Source organism: Thunnus albacares, chromosome 14, assembly GCF_914725855.1.
Source record: "Thunnus albacares chromosome 14, fThuAlb1.1, whole genome shotgun sequence".
In the NCBI taxonomy this organism is placed as follows: Eukaryota; Metazoa; Chordata; class Actinopteri; order Scombriformes; family Scombridae; genus Thunnus; species Thunnus albacares.
This window is the reverse complement of record NC_058119.1, coordinates 15,729,018-15,752,085: the sequence shown is the minus strand read 5'-3', so window position 1 is coordinate 15,752,085 and position 23,068 is coordinate 15,729,018. Positions and strand designations below refer to the sequence as shown.

At 41.7% G+C, this 23,068-nt stretch overlaps 1 protein-coding gene across 6 annotated transcripts in view; it reads right to left on the bottom strand.

Annotated features, from left to right (window-relative positions):
- The window catches only part of LOC122997030 (serine/threonine-protein kinase MARK1-like), a 31,651-nt gene extending 15,245 nt beyond the window's left edge, over positions 1–16,406 (bottom strand). For 4 of the 6 annotated variants that reach the window (XM_044372920.1, XM_044372921.1, XM_044372922.1 and 1 more), the window contains exons 1-3: positions 16,069–16,400; positions 13,088–13,288; positions 7,887–7,940 (exon numbers count right to left, since the gene is read on the bottom strand). In XM_044372920.1, the coding sequence (XP_044228855.1) occupies positions 7,887–7,940; positions 13,088–13,288; positions 16,069–16,119 (306 nt within the window). In that variant the 5' untranslated portion in view covers positions 16,120–16,400. Of the gene's footprint in view, positions 1–3,076; positions 3,137–7,886; positions 7,941–13,087; positions 13,289–16,068 lie in introns of those variants that run through there. The other 2 variants (XM_044372925.1, XM_044372924.1) reach the window with 2 other exon arrangements.
- Between the last annotated feature and the right edge of the window lie 6,662 nt (positions 16,407–23,068).

Genomic DNA, 23,068 nt, shown 5'->3' with positions numbered 1-23,068 from the left:
CACACACACACACACACACATACACACACAGAAACAGAGAGTTGCTACAAAGGGCTTAAAAAATTAGGCTGGAGATATTCTATGTATTTCTTATTTTCAACAAATTCCATAAAAGGAAAAGAAAGAAAGAAAACAATGTATTTATCCTCCTATCATGAACTGCCTGTGTTGCTAACCCTGATATAGCTTATTCCTATGAGCCATAGAGCTCCATTGTTGTCCAAAAATATCAATTGTTGTTCCTTGATGTTCCTATATTACAATGATCGTGGGCACTGTAGTTTATTTGAAGTCAATGCCGCATGCAGTACACAGTCCTGCAGCTGTAAATACTCAATAGCGCACCAAATGCGTATTAATTCGCAGCTGCAGATAGTCCCCAACAAATGCACAATTTACTCCTATTTGAGTAACATTTGCTAAAAACTACAGTGCCCAGCTGTGTCAGGAAATTACATGGCCTTTTAGAAACTACATATTTACATATTTGTGACCTTTTTTTAACATTATAAGCCTTACGTTATAAGGAAACAATGGGCTTGTGGTTGAGGGCCACAGACAGGGAACACATTGTTACTTTTGGTCTTTTCATGGGATTTGTTGACAAGAAAAATATAGAATAATGTCATAATTCAAATTCAGGACAATGTAAATGCAACTAACCTGATGAGTGGACAGGAAAAGTCAGGATACGTCATAGTATTAATAAAATGTCTAATAGAGGTGCATAACTGCTGATTCCCCTTTGCAGTTGAACTATTTTAATAGTTTAATACTTAAACTGCAACAACATAATATGCTGCACAACCATGATCAGGCACTCTCATTGTATATATATAGATTAAGAGTATGGTCCTTGTTTTTAACTTTAACTAAGTTCAGTTTCTAGTTAAGGTTTTAGTTATTTATATCTTTACTACTTATTTATTATCTGCCTTTGTTTTGTAATTCTTATGCTGCTACAACACTGCAACTTTTCATAAAAGGGAATTCATAGAGTACTTAACAACGTACTCTATGAATAGTGATGATATGATAACGATAGCTATCTGTTTGACTTTCAAAATGAAACATTTTAAAGGAATATGTGCTAATGCAGCTTTCAGAGTTTAATTTTGTTGTGGGACCATGTTTTTGTCCACAGTTCCTGAGAGACTCAGAATAGCGAACTTCTCCTGTGTGGCGAACCCTGCTCCATATTCATCAGCTGCTATGTTGGCCTGAGAGGTTCCCCCATGGTAACAAGTCAATTAGAGTGGAAACACACTGACATAATAACCAGAAGATGTCCTGCAGTATACAAAAATAAACACATAGGTCACAGCCTCAGATATGCATCCTCCTATGCTTTAACATGTGACGCATCGTTCAGGGCAGAAATTCTTCATTATTCTGAATGAGTGATGGAGTAAACAGTCAGTGTTTTATCTTGATCTCTATCTCTGCCTCACTCTCTCTCTTTCCCTCTCTCTCTCTCTCTCTCTCTCTCGTTTGCGTCATTGCCCTAAAGCCCCTCACATGGGAAGCACGCGTGCAGCCACTTGGAAACAAAAATTAGAACAAATCTGAGAAGGGCTGTGGAAAACGACGACAACAAACACAGTGCCTGTCAATACAAGCTCAATAGGGATGTTGCCACCATGGAGGCTGACAAGAGATAATGAGTTTGGGATCTTTGATCCAGTCTAGTATTAAAACCAATAATATCTACAGGCACGAAGGGGAGTCACAGCTTGGCATAATGCAGGTTATAAGGTTGTTCTGGACAAGGTGAGCATGTACTGAATATTTGGGCCGAACTTCCTGTGAGGCTAAATGACCTTTTCCAAACTAAAGTGATTAAAAACACTTGATGCGGTTGATGAATTGAGACAGTGATTAAAGAAAATGATTACAAAAAAAGCTGCAAAAACAAAATGTGTATCACACACACATGAAAACACACCGTTTCCAATGCGCCTGAATCTCAGTAGTCTGTGCCAGTGACCTACTTCCAGCCACCCAGGGGCGCCCAGACTCCCAAACTAGCCTTAATTACAGCAGAGTCCCCATGCAGAAGGAGCAGAACAGCAGATATCAGACTGGGAACACTTACAGGAACTGGCTGGACTATTTCAGTCACAGCAGCACAGCTGCTCATTCAACATGGAGATTATTGATAAGATGAGTAGCCTGGAAGCTCTCATCCCTCTAATGAGAGTGTGCGTGCATGTTTTCATGTGCACAGATAGTATTTCAAAACCATACATCAGTAAGTAACCACTGCTTTGTTTGTCAAAGAAAGACAGCAAGAGACAGAAAGACAAACACAAGGGCAGACAGATGGATTGAAAGCCTCGCTGACATTTAGACAAACTCTCCTGTCCTGTCCTCGACTCCTGAGGTACTGAAAATAACCTCAACAAGAAAAGGCACATCTCTCTGTCCCTGTCTCCCTCTGCTTCTGCAAAGATATGCCACTTCTTATTCATTAGGCAGCAATAGACTTGACTTTGACCAAAAAGACCATTTAAACAATCAAAGCCATGACAGCACTGAAAACATATCCACACGTAAATCAATGCATATCTTAGCAGCCTTGACATTGGATTTATTTTATGATTCACCTCAGACAACAGTGCCGTCTGTCCAATCACATTCCACTCATCTGAACAAGATCAAAGCTCTGTTCGCCCATGGGCTCCACAGCATTTCATTGGCTAATGCAGAGTGGCAGGCGCAAGACAGACATAAACAACAGCCATTAACAGAGCTTGACCCCATGGTGGGCTTTTTGCAACTGGCAGAAAATACATAAATAGAGTCCAAGTGTGTTGTTCTGAATGTTTCCTGACTGACTTAAAAACTAGAAAAAAATCACACCATCACACTCAGATAAAAGACATGAAGACTGAAGGTTAGCATTTTTTTTTTTTCGAGAAATTTTGGAGAAGCTCAGTGTTTTTATCGCTTCATTGACTTTCTTCACTCTGTTTTGTGCCACACAAGGCAAATGTTTTTTCTGAATGTGACTTGCATTTTAACATACTGAACAGCACAAGCTTTAATTGTGTGAAACAGCATACCTACGTTAGCATGTCTGACTAGTCGATCATGTAACCTTTCGTAGTTCATCGCTGTTATCATCCTCACTGAGCTGAAGTAATGAAAAGAAACGATTGTTATTTACAGATTAGAAAGGGACAGAGTGCGGTGGGATGGTGGGATGAGAGCAGTGTTTGCTCAGTGAAAGAGGGGATTAACGGCAAGGCCTATTTTAGGGATAAAATGCCTAAAAACCATGACAATGTCAACATCCCTGACCACAGATGACATGTGATGCATTTCCTGTGGCGGATCTAAGGAGGTGCTTTAGAAGCTCAGCTGACCTCATTTCCTGTTAGAGTGAAACCGCCACAAAGTCACACCCGGCCAGAGAACGCCAATGGGCCATAAAGGAACAGACCAGAGCTTCATTCTAACCTCATGACTCATTCTGGGCTCTACAAGCATCTTTTAAATCGAACACATGCAGGGAAACACTACACTGACAAAGATAAGCTCAACAAAGTCAGTGATAAAATCAAATTTTCATCTCTGCAATGTGAACCTCAACTAAATCCTACTGGGAAATGAGTGAGACGATGCCTATGTTTGTATGTGTATGTGAGTGAAATTATGAGTACGAGTATGCATGAACATGTGTGAAATGTTGTCAAAACCGTGACTGAAACTCTGAAAAGAGCAGAAGTTCTGCCGGCTAGAGCCTTCTGCATAAAGCAAAGGATCTCCTCCTGTGCATGTCAGTATGTTTCATGCAGGCTTGTGTGTGTGTGGTTGTATAGGATCTGCCAGAGCGCTGGCTGTGCCTACAGTGCCAGATGGTGTGCCCACAGCCGGGCTCCTCTGGGACCATAAAAAGAGAGATCAGTGGCATTTTGACAGGCTAACATGAAAGAGCCGTTAACAGTGGAGCAGTGATGCGGCCAAATCAGACCTCTCAAGCCTCGCTCACCCACACTGACAAACAAGATCACAAACAAAAAACTAGTACTATTGTTTGCATGGTGCAATTCTTCTCCTGGTTTAACCTTAGTGCAAAATGTCTAATCAACTTTGATGCAGAGCAAGGTCAGCTTAGACACCAGATTTCCAGAAGCACCAAAGAATGCTCCAACCTCTGCTCTTCAAGCATGTAAAGATGCCTGAGTCACTAAATCAATAATTATACCCGTCTCCGCCTCTAAAAATAGCCTGCTCAGCTATACAGAATGCCATGTTTAACCATGAAAATGTGCACTGTGGTATGATCAATGTACTGTCCAGTGCAGAATGACTACAATGCCATAGATGTTAAGAGGAGAAAATCCATTCTAAAGCAGAATTTGTGTATGTCTTCTTGAATTTAAAATCCATTCATCGTTAAATTTTCTCGCTGCTTTCCCATGGTGAGAGTCATGATGGGAACAGAGCAAGCAGAGCAGCCCAGACACCCTCTGGGAATGTAGTCAGATTCAGTCTAGACTTCTAAAAAAAAATGAAGAGGGCCTCCAACAAAACGAGCAACTGAAGCAAAAATAATGAAATAACTGATGTCAGCAAGATATGCTGACGTCACTGAAGACCGAAGATGTAGACAGTACCCAGTGGGAACCTCCAACTGCAAGAGAAGATTTCATTTTTTTATGATTTTAGATATTCCGCAACGAAGTTCATTGAAGGATAAAATGATCCACACTACTTCTATAGATCTGTTTGTTTATATCAGAGTGATGGTTTTCAATTATTGCTCTCTGGACCCTGAACTTGTTTTAATTCAATGTTTCAATTCTAACCATCCAATCTGATAATCATTGCTTTTATCTTCAATTAACTGGCTGGTGTGATAGAAAACCAGCAGCACTATAATCCCTAAGGACCATGAATGGCAACCAAAGAATGACAATGTTTATGTTTTTGTTTCTAGCCCAGACTTCATTTTTCCCAGATATTACTTGGCCAGTTCAATGTTGAGAACAACCAAGCAAAATCTGTATTAAAGGATATGGCTGGCAATTTTCTATATTTTCTTATGGTCAACAAATCTCATGTGCACAGCCATTCCCACAATGAGCCAATCCTACTTACAATCAGCCTGATATATCTCATTCCTCTGTGCTGTAGACCTCCATCGTTGTCCAAACTCTATTAAAAACATGTCAATGAGGCACACTGCTTCGCTGGGTGACATGTTTCTTCACCACAAAGATTATGGTCACGTTAATTAATTTAGAAACAGACTAATAACATGATCATGGTTTTAGTCTCCAGATAGTAGTTCTGTGTAAGGCAGATGCCACTGCACATGCCTGGGAATGTGATTCTGTTTACAGAACTTCGCTAGCTTGTTGTGCTACATTTCACACCGTCTTGACTTTATACTAAAGTTCTTTGAGAAATTTGCAATGTCTGGATCAGACTCTGAGGGCAACAGTGGTTGTAAGCACTGATGTAACTTGGGTGCCAAAACTTGGATTCCTTATTGCCTCCAGCAGAACACAGGATTCAAAAGGTAAAAAGTGGAATTTCTGTTGTGCATATAATCGTGTGGTCCAGACATTTCCACAACCAGGTACAGAGCACTTCATTTTCTACTGCTAACTTCATACAAGTTGAAAAAACATGGAAAATATAAAAAATATAAAGTAAATATAAAAATAGATATAAAGTCTATACATTATGAACTATATTCCAGTGCATGTACAGTGGCCTCTGCGTTCCACGGAACTACTCTCCGGAGACTCAAAAGGTGATCACTGTTATTAGACTTTAGAGCTGTTTCTAAACAAACTATAATGCCCAAACTCTTTGTAATGAAGGAAAATGTCACCCAGTGCAATGATGTGGCTGACTGACATGTTTTAAGTAGTTTTTGGACAACAACAGAGGTCTTCAGCACAGACGAATAAGATCAATCAGGTTTTGGATACACACACAATACCTGTAAGTACCATTAATTTATTGTTGGTTTAGCTCTGCACGTGATATTTATTGACATTAATAAAAATATAGAATATCACCAGCTATATTCTTTAAGGTGGATGTACCCTTTAATGCTGCCATAGTGGAGCTTTTACAAGAATGGCATAGGACACTGAGTCAATGAGACAATCGATTCAATCCGGGAGACGACTGCTGCATTATAAGAGAAGCTTCTGCATTGCAGATGGCACCTCTGTATACCATTACAGCAATCTATAGGAGTGAGCACAAGACATTAAAATATACAGCTACATCATGCATTAAGTCTCCCACACAGGCATACAAATACATCTCTGCACTCAGACACAGATACATAAACACATTAAATATAACAAATGAGCACACATACACCCAACAATGCCAATGTGCATGTACATGCTTTTACACAAATAAAAGCTATTCCCCCATAAAACGCCATAAGACTTCTGGATATTGACCCTCTCGGATCTACTGCAGACAATATGTGAAAGGCCCACTGAATAATTAATCAGAAAGACCTGATTGGCCTGCAGTCTCACATGATACGTCTGCCCTGCTACTGTACGTTTATCACCAGGCAGCGGACAGCATGACCCATCGGGCATGTAACCACTCATGACCTAGACAACACCCAAATCGTTGAAGTCACTGCCAGTTTATATTCTAATCTAAAAGCCACACACACATTAGCCTTTAAATGTTCATCACCCCGCTGTGTGTGCACAGATTAGAAACCACATAATGGGCTGTTTAACAAAAGAGCTCACACAATGAAAATAAATCTCAGTCAAATTAGATGAGTGTGGAAGTGAGATCTTGAAATTCTCGCAGCGTCTTTTGCGCTGATTGGCTGAAGAATTGCAGTCGGATCCCATTAAGATCCAAGTCAATTACAGATGTGCTTTGCTCGTGGAGAACAATGCCAGGAACAGAATCATGCTAGAAATGCCCTCATAGGCTAAAAATTGTTCTTGTGTTATAGATCTGCAAGCAGGATTTCATCTGCAAGCAGGATTTCAGCCAAGAGACAAATTTGGTCTCATAGTAGCCCAATACAGTTAATCAAACCCCGCTGATTAGCCTCCGCCAGTAAAACTCATTCAGACCTATATGAGATGGCAGACGTTTTGGGAAGCTAATTGTTGTTATTATTTAGTCATTAAGGTGCTTGCAGCTGCAAATATTTTCTAACCCTGATGAGTCAAAGCGAGATAGAGGCCCAGAGATCCATCAAGACATCAACTGCCGTTTATGTAGGTGTGGTGGTTATAATGGTCCATTATTATAATGAGTCACCACGGCGTTGCTTAGCAATTTGCTCATCTTTTACAAAACACTAAAATTAAAAAGAGTAGCAATGCTACGATTATGTCATGACCATGAAAATAATTCATGTCAGTCAGCTGCAATATTTTTAGATATAAAACACAAAGTAGGTGATGCTGGCTCACACTGTAGCAGCGCCTGCTTTCCTTCCACATGGTCTAATCTGCTATGAGGATTGTGTGTGTTTGAATGTGCGTGTGTGCGTGTGTTGGTTTAATGAGCAGAAAGAGCTGGATTTGGACTCAGTAATCAGGAAACGGTCCCAAACCCTTCGTTGTAATTGGTTATGACTGCTAGACAGGGGTAAGTGACAAACAGGCAGGCAGGGGTATTTTTAGCTGCTCCTAACCACAAACCAACAGAGTCAAGAGTGTGTGTGTTTGGGGGGGGGGGGGCTGGAGATTAAACAACCATTGTGGTCTCTCCTGACTACATCTGATTACATTATGTAAAACAGCACATCCTGAGTTCAAAGAGTAAAGAAGCAGGGTAGCAAGAACTGAAGAATGACTAATGGAAAAGCCAGGAACACTGCAACCGTTAATGTTACCATGTGGCTGTAAAATGCCGACACAACTCACCTTCTGTAGACTGGTGGGATTCAACTGGGTTTTGTCTATAATCTTCACCGCCACCTAGGGAGACAAGACAGGAAGACAAAGACAGGAGAAGAGAGGGACAGAGAGAGAGAGAGAGAGCGAGGAGAGGAGATAAAAGATATACGAGATGTCAGAACTAATGCTTAGATTTGTATTTTTGTTTTGGTTGTAAAGTGAAAGCCTGCGTTCAAATGAACTCTCCTCATTATTTCACCATTCTGCTGTGAGGCAGCTTTGTCAAAACATGTCACAGCTGAATGGGTGAGTTCAGTCTGAACACACCTTAAAGCACTTCTGTTTAGCCGTTTGTGAAGAGATGAGACTTTGATTGATGAAGCAGAGATTTAAAAAAAAAAAAGAAATATTTGTTCATTTGTTCTTGATAATGAATATGAAACTGAATGTAAATGCATCCACACACACACACAGTCTCGAGGCAGACAGACGGAGAACTGCAAGTAAGTAAAGTGTTCCTGTGTGGTTGCCAGGACTGTGTTAGTATATATGACTCTGCAGGTCGGTGATCTACTGTTGGCTCTGCAGATCTTGCTAGGCAGCAGTCTGATGATCCATCCATCTTAATAATCACCCCAAAGTGCAGACTGAAACAGACCTGCTCCCCTTCATTTTCTGAGAGCTCAGCAGCTTTCACAAAGCCACTAGAGCCTCACTCAGCCATACTGCAGACTCACCAGTAAACTCATACATTATGCAATGAGTGATCGACAGAGCAGTTTTTACAATGTAATGTAATTACACTGTAAAGATACACAAGGCTTCTTTGTCATAGCAATACATGCATGATTCACTCCAACGATAATTACACAGTTTTATTACTTAAAAATGACAGGATAAATGTGAACGCAACTTGTTCTGGCAAGCCGAGTCTCACCAAAAGGTGAACCACACAATCTTTTTCAGCCACACTATAGAGAGCGCAGGGCTCTGAGGATGGCACTGTTATTTGGTTGCTGGTTGGTTGGTTCAAACCACTTTGGAGCAGTGAGGCCTCTTTGGGCCTCAAGGGGAATTTAGACTCTTCAGCTGTGAGCTAACAGACCATTTAACAGAGTTTCAAATGTGTTTGTGTTTATTCTCTGTTGCGGTTTGTAAATGTCAACAGCATACAGGAAATGAGATGCAAGCTGTTTTCTAGCAACGCAGTTTCATTGAAAGGGGCTACATACTGGTTTTCACTGCGTTTTAAGTGTTTTAATGAGAAGAAGTGACCTGTGATCAAAAAAACACCAGAATGCATAACAAAAAATAAACAAACACGGTGCTAAATTATTGGAAAAACATTTTTTCTATTTGTAAAGTTTCAAAAATTTGAGTCGATAGCATTCAAAGATACAGTTTGATTGATGTCAAATCAGTGCATACCCTTTATTATTTTCTCTTTGTATGAACCAGCACAGATTTATAATTTGTTTTCAAACTGCCCAAATATTCCACTGTGAATTATTTATGATATGTAATAAACTAGGTACTCAATAAGTGTAAATTACATATTTTATAATCATAGTATATCATATGAATTGGAACACCAGTGGGGAACCAGATTGAACATTTTGCAACTAAATAAACAAAGTTAATCACTCCAACGGGGCGTCATAGTGGCCTAGTGATCAACAACACCTACAATGTAAATGCAATGTTAAAATTACAAATGTAAGCAGTTCCTCTATCTCAAACATGTGCTGCAATGTGGGACAAATGTATCAACACCACATTCAAGAACTGAGTAAACTAGGCTCATTTTGTCTTGGGGTTGGGAATTCCCAAAATGAGATTCTGACACAGAGGTTTTATCTTTCATCACTGATCTTTCTGTAGAAGGGAGGAGGGTGAAAATTTTCCGCAGGAGATGAATGATACCATAAAAGCCTTAATTGCAATTTATAAAAACAGCAATAGTGTGACTCTGGGCCTTAGGAGTGCTTAATAAGCATGCTTCAGTGGATGCAGACTCAGACTCTAATCCCAAGAAGCCTGCTAAGGGGAAAACCAGAAGGCAAAATGCTGAGTCATGTTGGAGAAAATGCAGGTTATTTAATCCCGAGCAGGGTTTCCCTAAAATCCACAAGATGCTGGGACATTTGATTTAATCTGAACCTGGAAACTGCGGTCCATAATGACATTGATGCTGTGAAAGGAGCAGAGTCTAACAGGGAGAAGAGAAAGCAGAGTGAAGGCTCGCTGTGTGTAGACACACGCAGTACGCAGGTGGTGTCTATTTGCAGCCTTTCTTAGGTGGGCAGGTGCACAGACGGACCTCGCTCCCCTCCTCTCTGCTTCCTCCTGTCATGGACTACTCGGGCGGAGGCATGTATGAGCGTGTATGTATATGTGAGTGTGTGTATGCGTACCGCTGTGTGTTTCCAGGTGTCCTCATGTGTCACTCTATTGTTCCAACTTCCACTATTCCCTCCGCATGAGTCAGAGAGATTCATTACATTTCCTCTGCTTTACACTGTAAACATATTTCCCTTCTTCTTCTCAAATTGAGAGATTTGATAAATGTCTGCATGTGTGTGTATGTTTCTTTCTAATGGATTGAATAATTCAGTTCCACAGTGACAGAAGGGCTACGTGCATCATCGTTAATTATTCAGCGCATTTGTAACACGCGGGCCATATGCTCCGCACCGTATGCAGGTCTTGTGATGGTGCATGCATATAAAAAGCGTACAGGTGAATGTTCAGATAGAGGACGTGGAGGGGAATCTTAGTCATAGCATCACTTGCGATGCTGAAATGCTTTACACGTTCCTCTGTGATTTTATTTCCCTCTGAGCTCTTTCTTTTTAACAAACCACAGGGTCATGATCTCTGTGTTCTAAAGGGAAGTGTTATAGCAGAGTATAAGGTCATATGTCATACAAACAGACGACAGACGTTGCTGTTGTTGGGTAGGTAGCAGAGCAGGGTGATATGCTCAATCAATATCACAATATTAATACTAGAATACACAAAGAATCCACATAAAATCCTTTCATTATCAGATTAAGCAGACTATATGCTGTACATATACTATATCCATCAATAGATACACATGAACTAGCTTTGTATATACAGTATTACTCATACAATATTTGTTCCGGTATTCTTTACACAGCCATGCAGTCTTACAGTATTTGTATAGCACAGTTTCTATGCAAAACAATGGGATTTGGTTCTCCACATTGTAATTTCACTATTCCTACTCCTGTCTACTCCTCTGTTTATGTAATGACATCTGCTGCATGTCTGTCTGTCCTGGAGGAGGGAAGGATTTGTTCTTATTTTATCATTAAAGGTTTATTTTGTGGAGTTTTTTCTTATCATAATCAAGGGTCTAATGATTGAGGGTATTGTATAATAATATAATTGTAAATCTGTGATTTTGGGCTATATAAATAAAATCAACTTGACTAGACTTGAGTTTTATCCATGTATCAATTATCATACTTGCTACTTAATAGCTGTATTTTTTTGTTTGCTTTTTCTTTGTTAAGCTGTATGTCTATATTTGGTTCTTTCAGTTCGTTTGTTCTCTGTAGCATGTGTGAGTATAATGAGAGTTACTGAAAGCTGGAGTCAAATTCCTTTTATGTGTCGACATACTTGGCCAACAAAGTATGTCAGGTTTTATATATATATCATAAATATGGCAAATGTGCTCAAAATCACATATAAAATAATCTAATTCACTTTCAAAGCAATGAACTCTGTTTCACTGTTATGCATTGCACCAGATAAAACTCTTCATGTGTCAAACAAAACTATTTCTTGCTTCTTTGTTGCAATAATTAATTTATAAAACCAAATTTTGTAAAATGATAACATGATATTGTCATGTCATTAAGATATTTATGTAGATAATTAATGAGATATTTATATTTCACTTAAATTTGACAAATTAAATTGATAAATTGATTAAGAATAATATTGTATCATCGCCCCACCCTGGTGGATAGGAGATGAAGGCATATGGCAGAGTTTCCATCTGTGGAGCTGAGTGTGTGTGTGTGTATGTGTGTGTGTGTGTGTGTATGTGTGTGTGTGTGTGTGTGTGTGTGTGTTTGATATGTGTGTTTGATGTGTGTCCACATCCTGTAGTGACCCTCTTCAGCAGATAGAGGACACTCTGTCATGTAGAAGCAATGCTGTTCTGTCTCCTCACCTTTTTTGCTCCACAGGGCTCTTTTTGATATTTTTCTACAGTGTGAAACTTTTTTTTATTCTAGCTGTGAGCTGAATCTGTGCTGGTTGCAGACTCACTGGACTCACGTTAAGATAGCATCAGTTTTAGTGTGGCTGTGTTCTTTCCACCTGTTCTCTCTCTCTCTCTCACTCTGATCCATGTCTTTGCATTCTGATGAGCCAGCAAAGGCACTCGGGCACACAAAGCAGCGTCTGACCTTCTCTGCAAACACCGGGTAGCATACCCAATACGCCTGTTTAACATTAGCATTAAAGGACGCTGGATGGATCAAACTTTTACCGCTTGGACCTGGGAGAATATTTATGCCTTGAATACTCTGATATGACCAAATACTCAATGAAACTCGGAGGATTAAAGGATGCAAGTGGCTAAGAAATAGACATGAGAGGATGTTTGAGGTCCATTAGAGCTGTCAGTGAGTGCTGTGGGTCCTGCTGAGTGAAAGACAGTGAACAGATCGCAGGTCATTGTTTTCTCCTTAGGGAAACAGAGGCTTTAATTACAGACACACCAAAGCAAAGCATCTATCACTTTGACAGGCCAGCAGTGTAGGAGCGTGTGTTTGTGAGTGTGTACGTGTGTGAGATAGACAGAAAGAGAAAGCTCAACCTGAACAGATCAGGATGACTAACATGGTCAAGAACGACATGACCCAACAGGCCAAAAAACTGGGTTTAACTTAAAGAAAATCAAGCTTTCATATATACATATATATATAATAGCTATTCAAATATAATCTTTTAGTAAAAAAAGAATTCATTATTCAGCAAATAAATATGGTCCTTTAATTACAGTCTGGTCGCTCTGTTGGATGCATAAACTTTTAATTCTAATGATAGATTTAGGTAGCAGATTAAGTCTTTAAAGACTGAGGCTGCCATTGTAGGTTTTGGGATAAAGAAAGTATCATATATGAACAAAAGAACAATAGAACAATACCTAAATGACTAATAAATACCAATCAAACTTCTCTCACCTCTCGTCCAGTCAGGACATGTCGTGCCAGCTTCACCTTGGCGAAATTCCCCTTCCCAATGGTCTTGAGGAGGCGGTAATTACCAATGTGGGGGTGCTCCTCCGTGGAGGTGAAAGAGTTGCGACATCGCGGCAGGCTGTGGCGACTTGCAGACTTTGTCGGGGGAGCTGGGGGTTCAACAAAGCCGTCCACTGACGAGTGCTGCGGAAAAGCCATACGAGTGGAAATCAGCAACATCCTCATTCCCAACCTGGAACATTAATTTATATACAATAGACACCAATACTACAAATCTCTGAACCTCTCTGGCTTTTTTGCACACTCCAAGAGGACCCTTCCTCGTGCTATATTGGCTGCACATATAGATGATGCAGCAGAGTGCTGCAGTGGAGGTTTGTGTGTGCCAAAGCTGGGATATTCCCTCAGCAATCAGAGATGAACCCATTAGCTGAGTTTCAGGTCCAAGAAGGGGATCTAATGTTCTACGTGTGCATGGGTGCATGTGTATATGTGTGCCTGAACATATATACATGTACATACACAAAGTAGTGCCCTGTATCCAAGCCCAATGAGGAATAATGTGTGAGAGAATCAGGTTCCCTCCTCTCCCTCTGTGACACCTTAACCTCCTAACCTAAAGACCTTATCATCCACAAGACAAGATTCGATAACAAAAGAAAGTGAACTCCTTGAACTTTGTGCCTTTGAGAATACCTACAAAATGTCCAGCACAGAGTCAAGTGTTATAACAAGAGTTATAACAATGTTAGTGGCTCCACGGTCAAAACGGATAACAACAAGTGTCCCTGTGATATGGCATGTGAAGGTGAATTAGGAACAGCTTGCTGTAAGTACAGTGCTGGCACAGGCTATGCACCGTCTCTGCTGGTCTGTTCTCTCTCCTCTACAACAGCTGCTAATGTCAGTCCAGGTCATAGATCCCATGATCCTCTGCTCCTGAGCACCACGCCCAGCCAGAGAATAAAGCCTTGGTCTGGTTACCCAGGCTCCACTGCTCCTGTTTCATCAGGGAAACGCTACACCCTGCAGGGTGCGCATCACCTCAGCTAGCCTACATCCTGACAGAAGGAGAGCTACACTGCAGGATTCAAACACTCCCCACTGTCACAGAGTGTGTGTGTGTGCGTGTGTGTGTGTGTGACAGGGAGAGAAAAAGGTGAGCAAGGAGAAATTTTGATTGAATGCCAGTCAAAGTTAGCACCCTCGTTTCTAATGCACCAGCACACTCTCAGAGCTCCATGACAAAGCAATCTGTGTAGCTTGCCTTTCATATATACAGTATGCAGCTGGTCCACACTTAAGGGATTTCAATTCTTTACTTCAATTTTAGATCTGATCTATATGGCACATGTGCATGACTGGACACACAAACGTACACTCAGCAAGGCTCCAGATTGTCTAAATGAACCGAGGAGCATCAGGGCAGGGAGGTGATTTGAAGCACTAATGCTTGATTAATACACAAAGTTTGTTTCACTCGCCCATCCATTGACTCCCTACCACACACAAAGATGCAAGCACATACTGACGTTATGTCTTCAGGGAGGCCAGACATTAAAAAATAACTGACACCTGCGCAGACACACACACATACACACATAAAAATAAGAAAGCCAGGAGAGAGTTTCTTCTATTTTGCTGCACTAAAAGCCACTCGTCTCTCTGAGTAATAAGCTGTTATGCAATGCAGTTCAGCTGCTAGTGGGCCCTGAGGCTGCATGCTGGAGACCAACAGAGGCAGGCTAGGCTGGCTGGCTACTGCCAGTGCTGCTGAGGCAGTGCTTAAATAGCCGCCTAGCAGTCTATGTCTATGTCTGTCAGACCAACAGCCACATTAGACTGTGAGACAGTTACATTAACACTCCCTTAAGCACAATGCATTACTGAACACTGGCAGAGAATACTCAGATAGCTGATATCATCATGTTAAGCTAACATTGGGGTATGTTAAATTTGAATTTTATCACCTGAAATGTATTCCTGGTATTCCAGATACATGTGTTCTTATAAATGGAGACATTTGAATAACCTTTCAAATACTGCTTCCAGCTATTTCCACTGCTTGTAACACAATATAACACAAGGAGGCTTTAGTCTGTGTCTCGTCTTGTTTCCAGGAAAAAAAAAAAATCAGACAAACCTAGATATGTCAGAGCCTGTCAGCATACAACAGTCCTCATCTGGACTGATCTCAAAAGAGGTATTTTTCAGTATAATGCTGTGCTCTTTGTGCGCTTGCGTGGGGTTGGTGTGGTCGGTCATAAACATTCCTTCACACGGTCAATGAGAAACCTCCAACGTTTTAACCCATTTCTGTGCCTTGTTAATAAATATATGCCTGATTGCTGCTTCATCAGTGTCGTGGCAGCGGAATGGTGAATAATAACACCCTCCTCCTCCTCCTCCTCAACAGCACTGAGCGTGCAGTTACAACAGGGCCCAATAGGTGATGGATGTCACATTGCGATGCTACCAAGCGGTTGCCATTGAAAAGTAGGGCAACATCCTCCCCCACCCTCCCTAAATATTGACGTTGTGGACCAGAAAATACCCCCAGTTGCACGAGTGGAGCAACACCATTTTCTCACAGGCCACATAAAGGCACCGATTAAGTCTCAATGTTAACATTCAAGCTTCGCATGTGCCATTAAAACCAGCATACTGACGCAGTGCGTTGTTTAGGCCAGCCTTATTGTGTTCCGAAACTGGGACAGACAGAATCAAACTGCACCTTTATTCTAGGTTATTCTAGGCTCCATGCTTTAATTCCCTTCAGAGGGAAGAAGGGGGGAAAAAACCGGGAGTGCTCATTGGTCGAGTCGCTCTGCAACACTTTAACACCGCTGCCATAAACCTGCACCGAGCAGTGCGCAAAATATAGGCTACCCAGATCCCCCGGTCATTATTATTCCGCTCCCACGTCCAGTATCACACTGCTGTCTCTGAATTACAGCACTTACATTCTCGGTGTCCCGCTCGTTCACCGTGGGCAATGGCGTTCTGGTCGACATCTTGTGTGCTTCGCAGGCCGCTCAGCGATGCAGCGGGGCTGGGCAGAGCAGAGCAGACACGGCGCGGTCCGTCGGTGCCTCTGTCCCCTCTCTACATCCCCTGGAAACACCGCAGACAGCGGCCTTTTACCGCAGCATAGCGCGCACAGGGCCCCAGCCGACACGCCAGATTTTTTTATTGGCTTTGTGCACTTCCCTTCAGGTAGGCTAGTGGCAGACAGAAAAGGAGGAAAGAGAGACTGAGAGAGAGGGGGGGAGGGAGGGAGGGAGAGAGAGAGAGAGAGAGAGAGAGAGAGAGAGAGAGAGAGAGAGAGAGAGAGAGAGAGAGAGAGAGAGAGAGAGAGAGAGAAGGAGAGAGAGAGGGGGGCAGGCCAGGAAGATGCGTCGGTAGCGGATGGGTCTGCGCAGCGCATCTCAAACCTCCCACCAGGAAGGATGGAGGGATCTCTCTCTCGCCCTCTCTCTCTCTCTCTGTCTCATACACATACACTCTCTTTGTCTCCTCTTTATAGCTCATTATTCAAGTCACCAGAAAACAGTTAAGCACACAGTTGGAACATTGTAGATCCGATTTAAACCAGATCCAACATAGGGAGTGTACAGCCTGCCAAACCGGGCCATATTACAACCTGAGGATATATTATTAGCCTGGAAATGGTACAGTAATGTTTCATCATGCAACACATTAAGAGCATACAGATGTTTTGCAGTATAACTGGATAAAATATTCAATTAAGGCTGGAAAAAATACAAGTAAAACGCCCTATTTATTTTATTTATGTTTTTAATGATGCTTTTGTGATTTGTTTCAACTCCTTAGTTTAACCTTAATGGTTTAATGGATGATTATGGTCTAATAGCTCAGTGATTTTGATTTATTTGTTCCTGTGTTGCTTGAATATTACAATGTGGTAAACACTGTCCAGAGAGGCCTAGTTCAAGGGTAAGGCCTGTGTGTGTGTCACAGTAAACTGGACAGACTTTGCCATCTGTTGGATCATAACAGCATTACACCCCCTGTTGTTCCTCTAGTCATCACTGATAATATTACAATAAGTGTAATTTTCCTGAGTGAGGTGGGAACAAAAAAACTGGCTGCTAATAGGAGACAGATTTTGCATATCTCATCCATAAATCATTACTTGGGTATTTCTGGGTGTGGTGATGATTAAATATGCACGGAGGTGTGCGTGCGCACTTTGTCCACTAGGTGTCACGCTGCACCTGCAATATGCTGCACATCTGTAGTTTTCCACATGTGGGGCCCGGACAAATAACGCCATCGCTCATCTTATTCCTTGAATTACATTCAGCTCTTATCTTCCTTCTCATAAATCATGAATGCACTGACGTGTTGTATTGTGATGAGGAACAAGCAGTGCAACAAGAGTTTATGTTCATTGCTGAGTCTCTCGTCTGAGATGTCTCGTCTTCTTTGTGTCTGCAGTATTATTGTGGGATCCAGACAGACAGTGCACCTTCCTGGGTGTTACATGACTGATGGTTTGTCTCACACAGCAGAGAGGCCCCAACCATAACAATAGACACAGCATGACATAACGTATCACAATAACTGATGGATATAGGACCTGAAAGCCACTGAGAACATTAGGTCTGTGTTTATGGCTTTGAGGAATCTGTAGTTTATTTTTCACCAACTACAAACTCAGTCCCATAACACCAGATCAGAAAGACCGCCCCGCCTTTCCCATCTGCAGAGTCAGGGTCAGTGCTCAAATAAATTTCATTGAGAAATGTTTTGTCTTCATAATGTTCTTAGTTAGAGAAACCAGAACAATATGCAAAGAGATAAGATAGTTCAACAAAACAAAACGGGTCCAACACTGAATCTTGGCATGTAGAAGGGCATTTTTGGAATTCTGCATCTGATCCCAGGATGGATTGGATCCCAACATAGCAGATCTTATCCCCTCTGAGCCCTAACAACTGGGACCAGCTAAATTATTCCAGCAATACACATCCTTTTAATAGTGAGATATTTGGCTGTGTTTTGCTTGTATCTATTTTAGATTTGATAAGATTTTCCTAGTTTTGTGTGTGTGTGTGTGTGAGAATTTATACAGTCACACAATGAAATAAAATGAATTCCATTTGTTATTTGTGTTTATCAGAATGACTGACGTGTACTTGGAATGGTAAACCTCTCCCATGGTCTTGTTTTGAGCTGACGCCTTCAGGATTCTCTTTCGTCAGTGCTGACGCATTGTTTGCGCCTGAGATTTGCATTCTGTACCTGAGTTGCACTGCTGTGGAATGTAATGGGCACTGACACTGGTTTAATGAGTGCATGTACACCCAGGGCCAAATGCAATTACATGCTCTCACAGGCAACCATCAAAAAACAGACAGCTGTTAACAGCCATTCATCGCGGATGGTCATGCAGTTAACTGTATTTGTAGGACGGGGGGTGAGAGGAAAGAGTAGAAAGACAGAGAGGGGGGGGGTTAGCTAAATTCATTATGAGACAGATAGCGGAGTAGCATCTGTCAGCACTGGCAGTTTACCACAGCTCTTTTTGCCTGACTCAGTTTCACCAGTGAAAGTCCAGCCACGCTTTCCACTCAGTAAAATGTTTGCACACATCCTGCAGAAGTGTGGGAAATATCGTGAGCACATAGGTCATTCAGGAAGGAAGATGTTTTGTAGACTTTTGCATGCTCACATTAGAGTTATGGTCTCATTCATTTGGGCTACAATTTGAATAAATGCAGTTCCAACTTTCCCAGCACATGTTGCAGTTCTGATCACCAATCGTCAATTTCAGCTAAAAATACAAAAATGTGTTACAAATAAAAGAAGTCTTCAGCAGACATTCCTGCTTTGGAAACCTGTTAACTGCACACCTTACAAGGCAGAGCTTGCACTCTGCTGTCTGCTCTGACAAGTCAATAAAACCCACTGGTATGCTGAACATTTTTGGTAGGCAAGATAGATATGAGGCTGCAGTGGAATTTGATCAGGCAGGGAGCCAGCCTTCTGTTCATTACAGAGCTTTCCAGCAGTCACACACCCTCCCAGTGAGCACACCTCAACCCGAGGAAAAGTATTACTGACTGGCACGTCAAGAGCCTTCACCCAACCTTTGCCTCCCCTCACCTGCCTGTCTTCATCGCTGTCACACATGCATGTGTTCACGCCCACACACGCTACAGTAGGCTACATACAGTGCGTGCACACGTGCACTCGCTCTCTCGATTTTTCCCAAGTTGCATTGGGAGGGATGGCAGGAAAGTGGAAAATATGAAAAGGCTTGAAACTCCAGGGCAGATGTGAGCTGACAGGGTGGGAGAGATGGAAGTGGAACCGGGAGTGTTGTGAGATTTAGCTGCAAAACAGTTGCTTTCCAACATGTTTTGTTCGATTTTTTTTGTACCACTGTGATCTCAGGCTCCAAGTTGATAAGATGACCTTGACCTTAGGATGATCTCCCTTTAACTATGTCCTGCTTAAGGTTAACTTTAGACCAACGAGAGCTCAGCAGACAGACTCACCCATCACTCTGGAACACTTTCTAATAAGCCATACTTTATAAATGGATTACAAATGATTTATACATCAATAACAAACCATTAATACGGAGAACCTTTGGGATGCCAGCTTGTAAAAAATCCCTTTGGCCTTTTGACAGCTTACTTTTTGGACAAGAGCTGCGGAGCATTTGAACCAAAACCTTTTGGTAACAACTTAAATACATTTACACCTGCAGACTTCTTACTTTGTCATAGGTAAGGCAAGATCAAGAAAATAAGTGAAAACATCTGTGAGGGTGGACAACAGGAACCTTAAAGAATTCAAAATGAGTTTTTTCCTTTTTATTTCCCAAATTTCCCTTACATAACCCAAGGATCTAAAATAGAGGGTGTCATATTTTGTCAAGATTTTAAAGCCCTGTGGGATATATAAATGAATGTGACCTGAATTGATCTTCTGCACCTGATTAGTTTTCTTCCAGTTCAACTTACAGAGAGCAGAGAGGCTAGCCCTCACACTGTGGCAGCTACTTTTTGGAGAGTAGGTGGGTATCCTGTACAACTTAAATCACTCCACTGGCTTATACTACCGAAAACATAAAACACATACTGTACATTTCTTGGCAGCAAGTCAATGTCATTTTCATAAAATGAAGATGTTTTTATCATCTTATATTTGCATCAGCGCCCACCCTCTCTCTTTTTTTTGTTTTCAGTAACCTAGTGTGTGTGCATACTGGTAAGTCTTCTCTCATTAAACACATTTTCATAGAACTAGCTGACTGATGCACTCCAGGTCCAAGATTACTGTATTTCCTCCCCTGACCCAGCAGCTAATGATAAACACTTCACTGTGGAGCAGGCCCTCTGAGGAGAAATATAAACTTTTTCCCTGATATGAACTCGTATCATAAAAGGCTATGCCATTTACTGTTACTGTACTTGGGGATAATTATCATCCTTGTATATCATGTTTTCCCTTGTAATTATGTCATAATTCAAAGGCTTCCCCGGCGAGCTAAAAACGGTCAGGTATGTCATCATATAACAAACTCTTCTCTGAGGAACGGGCCTATTAATTGTCAGGATATAATTACATTCACAACACCCTGAGGGCCCGTCTCGTTTAGTCATCTCAGAGTTACTGCTCCAAACTATAATTAGAGAATGTAATCACACAGGTATGGACCTCCAGGATTTATTTTTCAGCCTGACTGAAGGCTGATTGAAACGACATCTGTGGTTGGGCACCAGGCAGGAAATGTTTACGACCTGGCATGTGTTCAGCAGCCACATGCAGTGGCACCAGGCAGCATACCATACCAGCAGAGTTCCCAATTTACATACACAAACATGCACACATGGATGGGTGGTTCTGCTAATTTGTCTGACGTGTGTACATTCTTGTTACCTCAGGAGTGATTTCTTGAGTGGCATGCACGTATGTGTGTGCGTGTCCCTGTGAATGCTCTCGTGTGGTTATGCCACCCTCGTGTGGCACTTTTTGCCAGTGTTAACAAGTGACCTCATCCCATTATGTCTTTCCGATCTCAAATGCCATCCAATAAACTATTCATTTCTCACCTCTTCATGCACTCTCTCTCGCCATTAAAACACCTCTTACCTCTGTCACTGACACCCACTCAGCAAGAGCTCAAGACAGGCCAGGGAGAATATGAAGTACCTGCACACTATGAAGTGATTGTGAGTGATTTCTCAGTGAGAAGTGATTAATTACTTGAGTTTCAACAACATTTGTGATGTAGACCTTAGATTGAAACTTGGACAACTTTGAGAGGAGTGAATGTACTGTATAAATTAATGACTTTGACAGAAAACATGTGCTATGAACTGGGGGCATGGAGTTTGAAAGATACAGAGTTCTAACATGCAGTAGAGGTCTAATGAAAGACTCTATTATTGCATATTGATGCAGTATATATATGTATATATATGTACATACATAGAGAGCGAGAGAGGGAGAGAGAGAGAGAGAGAGAGAGAGTTGCATTATGGGAATTGTAGGACCCAGTGTTTTTGAAGCTTGACTCACTATCCTGACTTCAGGTCAGGATATCTCAGCCTTTGCTGCTTCAATGTTGACCATTTTCATCTCTCTAAAGTCCTAAATTACTGGAGTACCCTTTTAAAGGTACCATAGGGAGATTTTGTCCACTAGTAGCACTATGGAGCAATATTTTTACAAATATAGATGGGTGACAAATTAAAGGAAAAACTGATACAGACCCGAATGCTTGACCCCTACAGTGAGGGGATCTGGTGGCTCTGCTATGCTGTGGGAGGCATTTTGCTGGCATGGTTTGGGTCCACTTGTCCCCTTAAAGGGAAGGGTCATTGCAAATCAATACAAAGTTGCTCTTCCAAGGATGACAATGCCACTATTCACAGGGCAGGAGGGGTCACTGAATGGTTTGATGAGTATGAAAATGATGTGAATCATATGCTATGGCCTTCGCAGTGACCTGATCTCAACCCAATTGAACACCTATGGGAGATTTTGGACTGACGTCTGACTGATATATTTCTCAAGAATGGTGTTCATCCCTCCAGAAGAGTTCCAGAGACTTGTAGAATCAATGCCAAGGCTGAGGAACATCATTCCTCCAAAAGATATTCCCTCATTTGGTGTTTTGATGATGGTGGTGGAGAGCGCTGTCTAACACGTCAGTGGAATATCTCCCCTAGGTGTTCAATTGGGTTGAGATCTGGTGACTGCGAAGGCTATAGCATATGATTCACATCGTTTTCGTACTCATCAAACCATTCAATGACCCCTCATGCCCTGTGAATTGGGGCATTGTCATCCTGGAAGAGACCACTCCCATCAGGATAGAAATGTTTCATCATAGGATAAAGGTGATGACTTGGAACAACTTTGCATTGATTTGCAGTGACCCTTCCCTTTACGGGGACAAGGGGACACCAATGCCAGCAAAATGCCCCCCACAGCATAACAGAGCCACCAGATCCCCTAACTGTTGGGGTCAAGCATTCAGGCCTGTACTGGTTTTTCCTTTAATTTGTCACCCATCTGTATGTGTAAGCATGCAGGCACCGATACACAATACAGTTGCTAGTTTCACATTATTTGATTGATCAACAGTTGGCGGTTGTAACCATTGACTGTATATAAATATGTACAATGTGTCTCCACTTCCTGCTGTAATGCAAAAGTGAAACCAAAGTATCTCCTTTCCGGCAGCTGCCATCTTGCTTGTGTGATGTCATTTGGAGTCTGCGCCATAGAGTTGGGCAGCAGGATGACGGCCCACGAGACATGCCCCCTCAGCGGTCCCCCCACCTGACGGAGGTTTGAGAGCGGCTGTAACAGCTGTCAATCATGACGTCACACACCCTTTTTATATTGACAAATAACTAATTAAAAACAAACTTATCAGAAAAATGAGCACTTGAACAAACATCAGCATGATAAGAA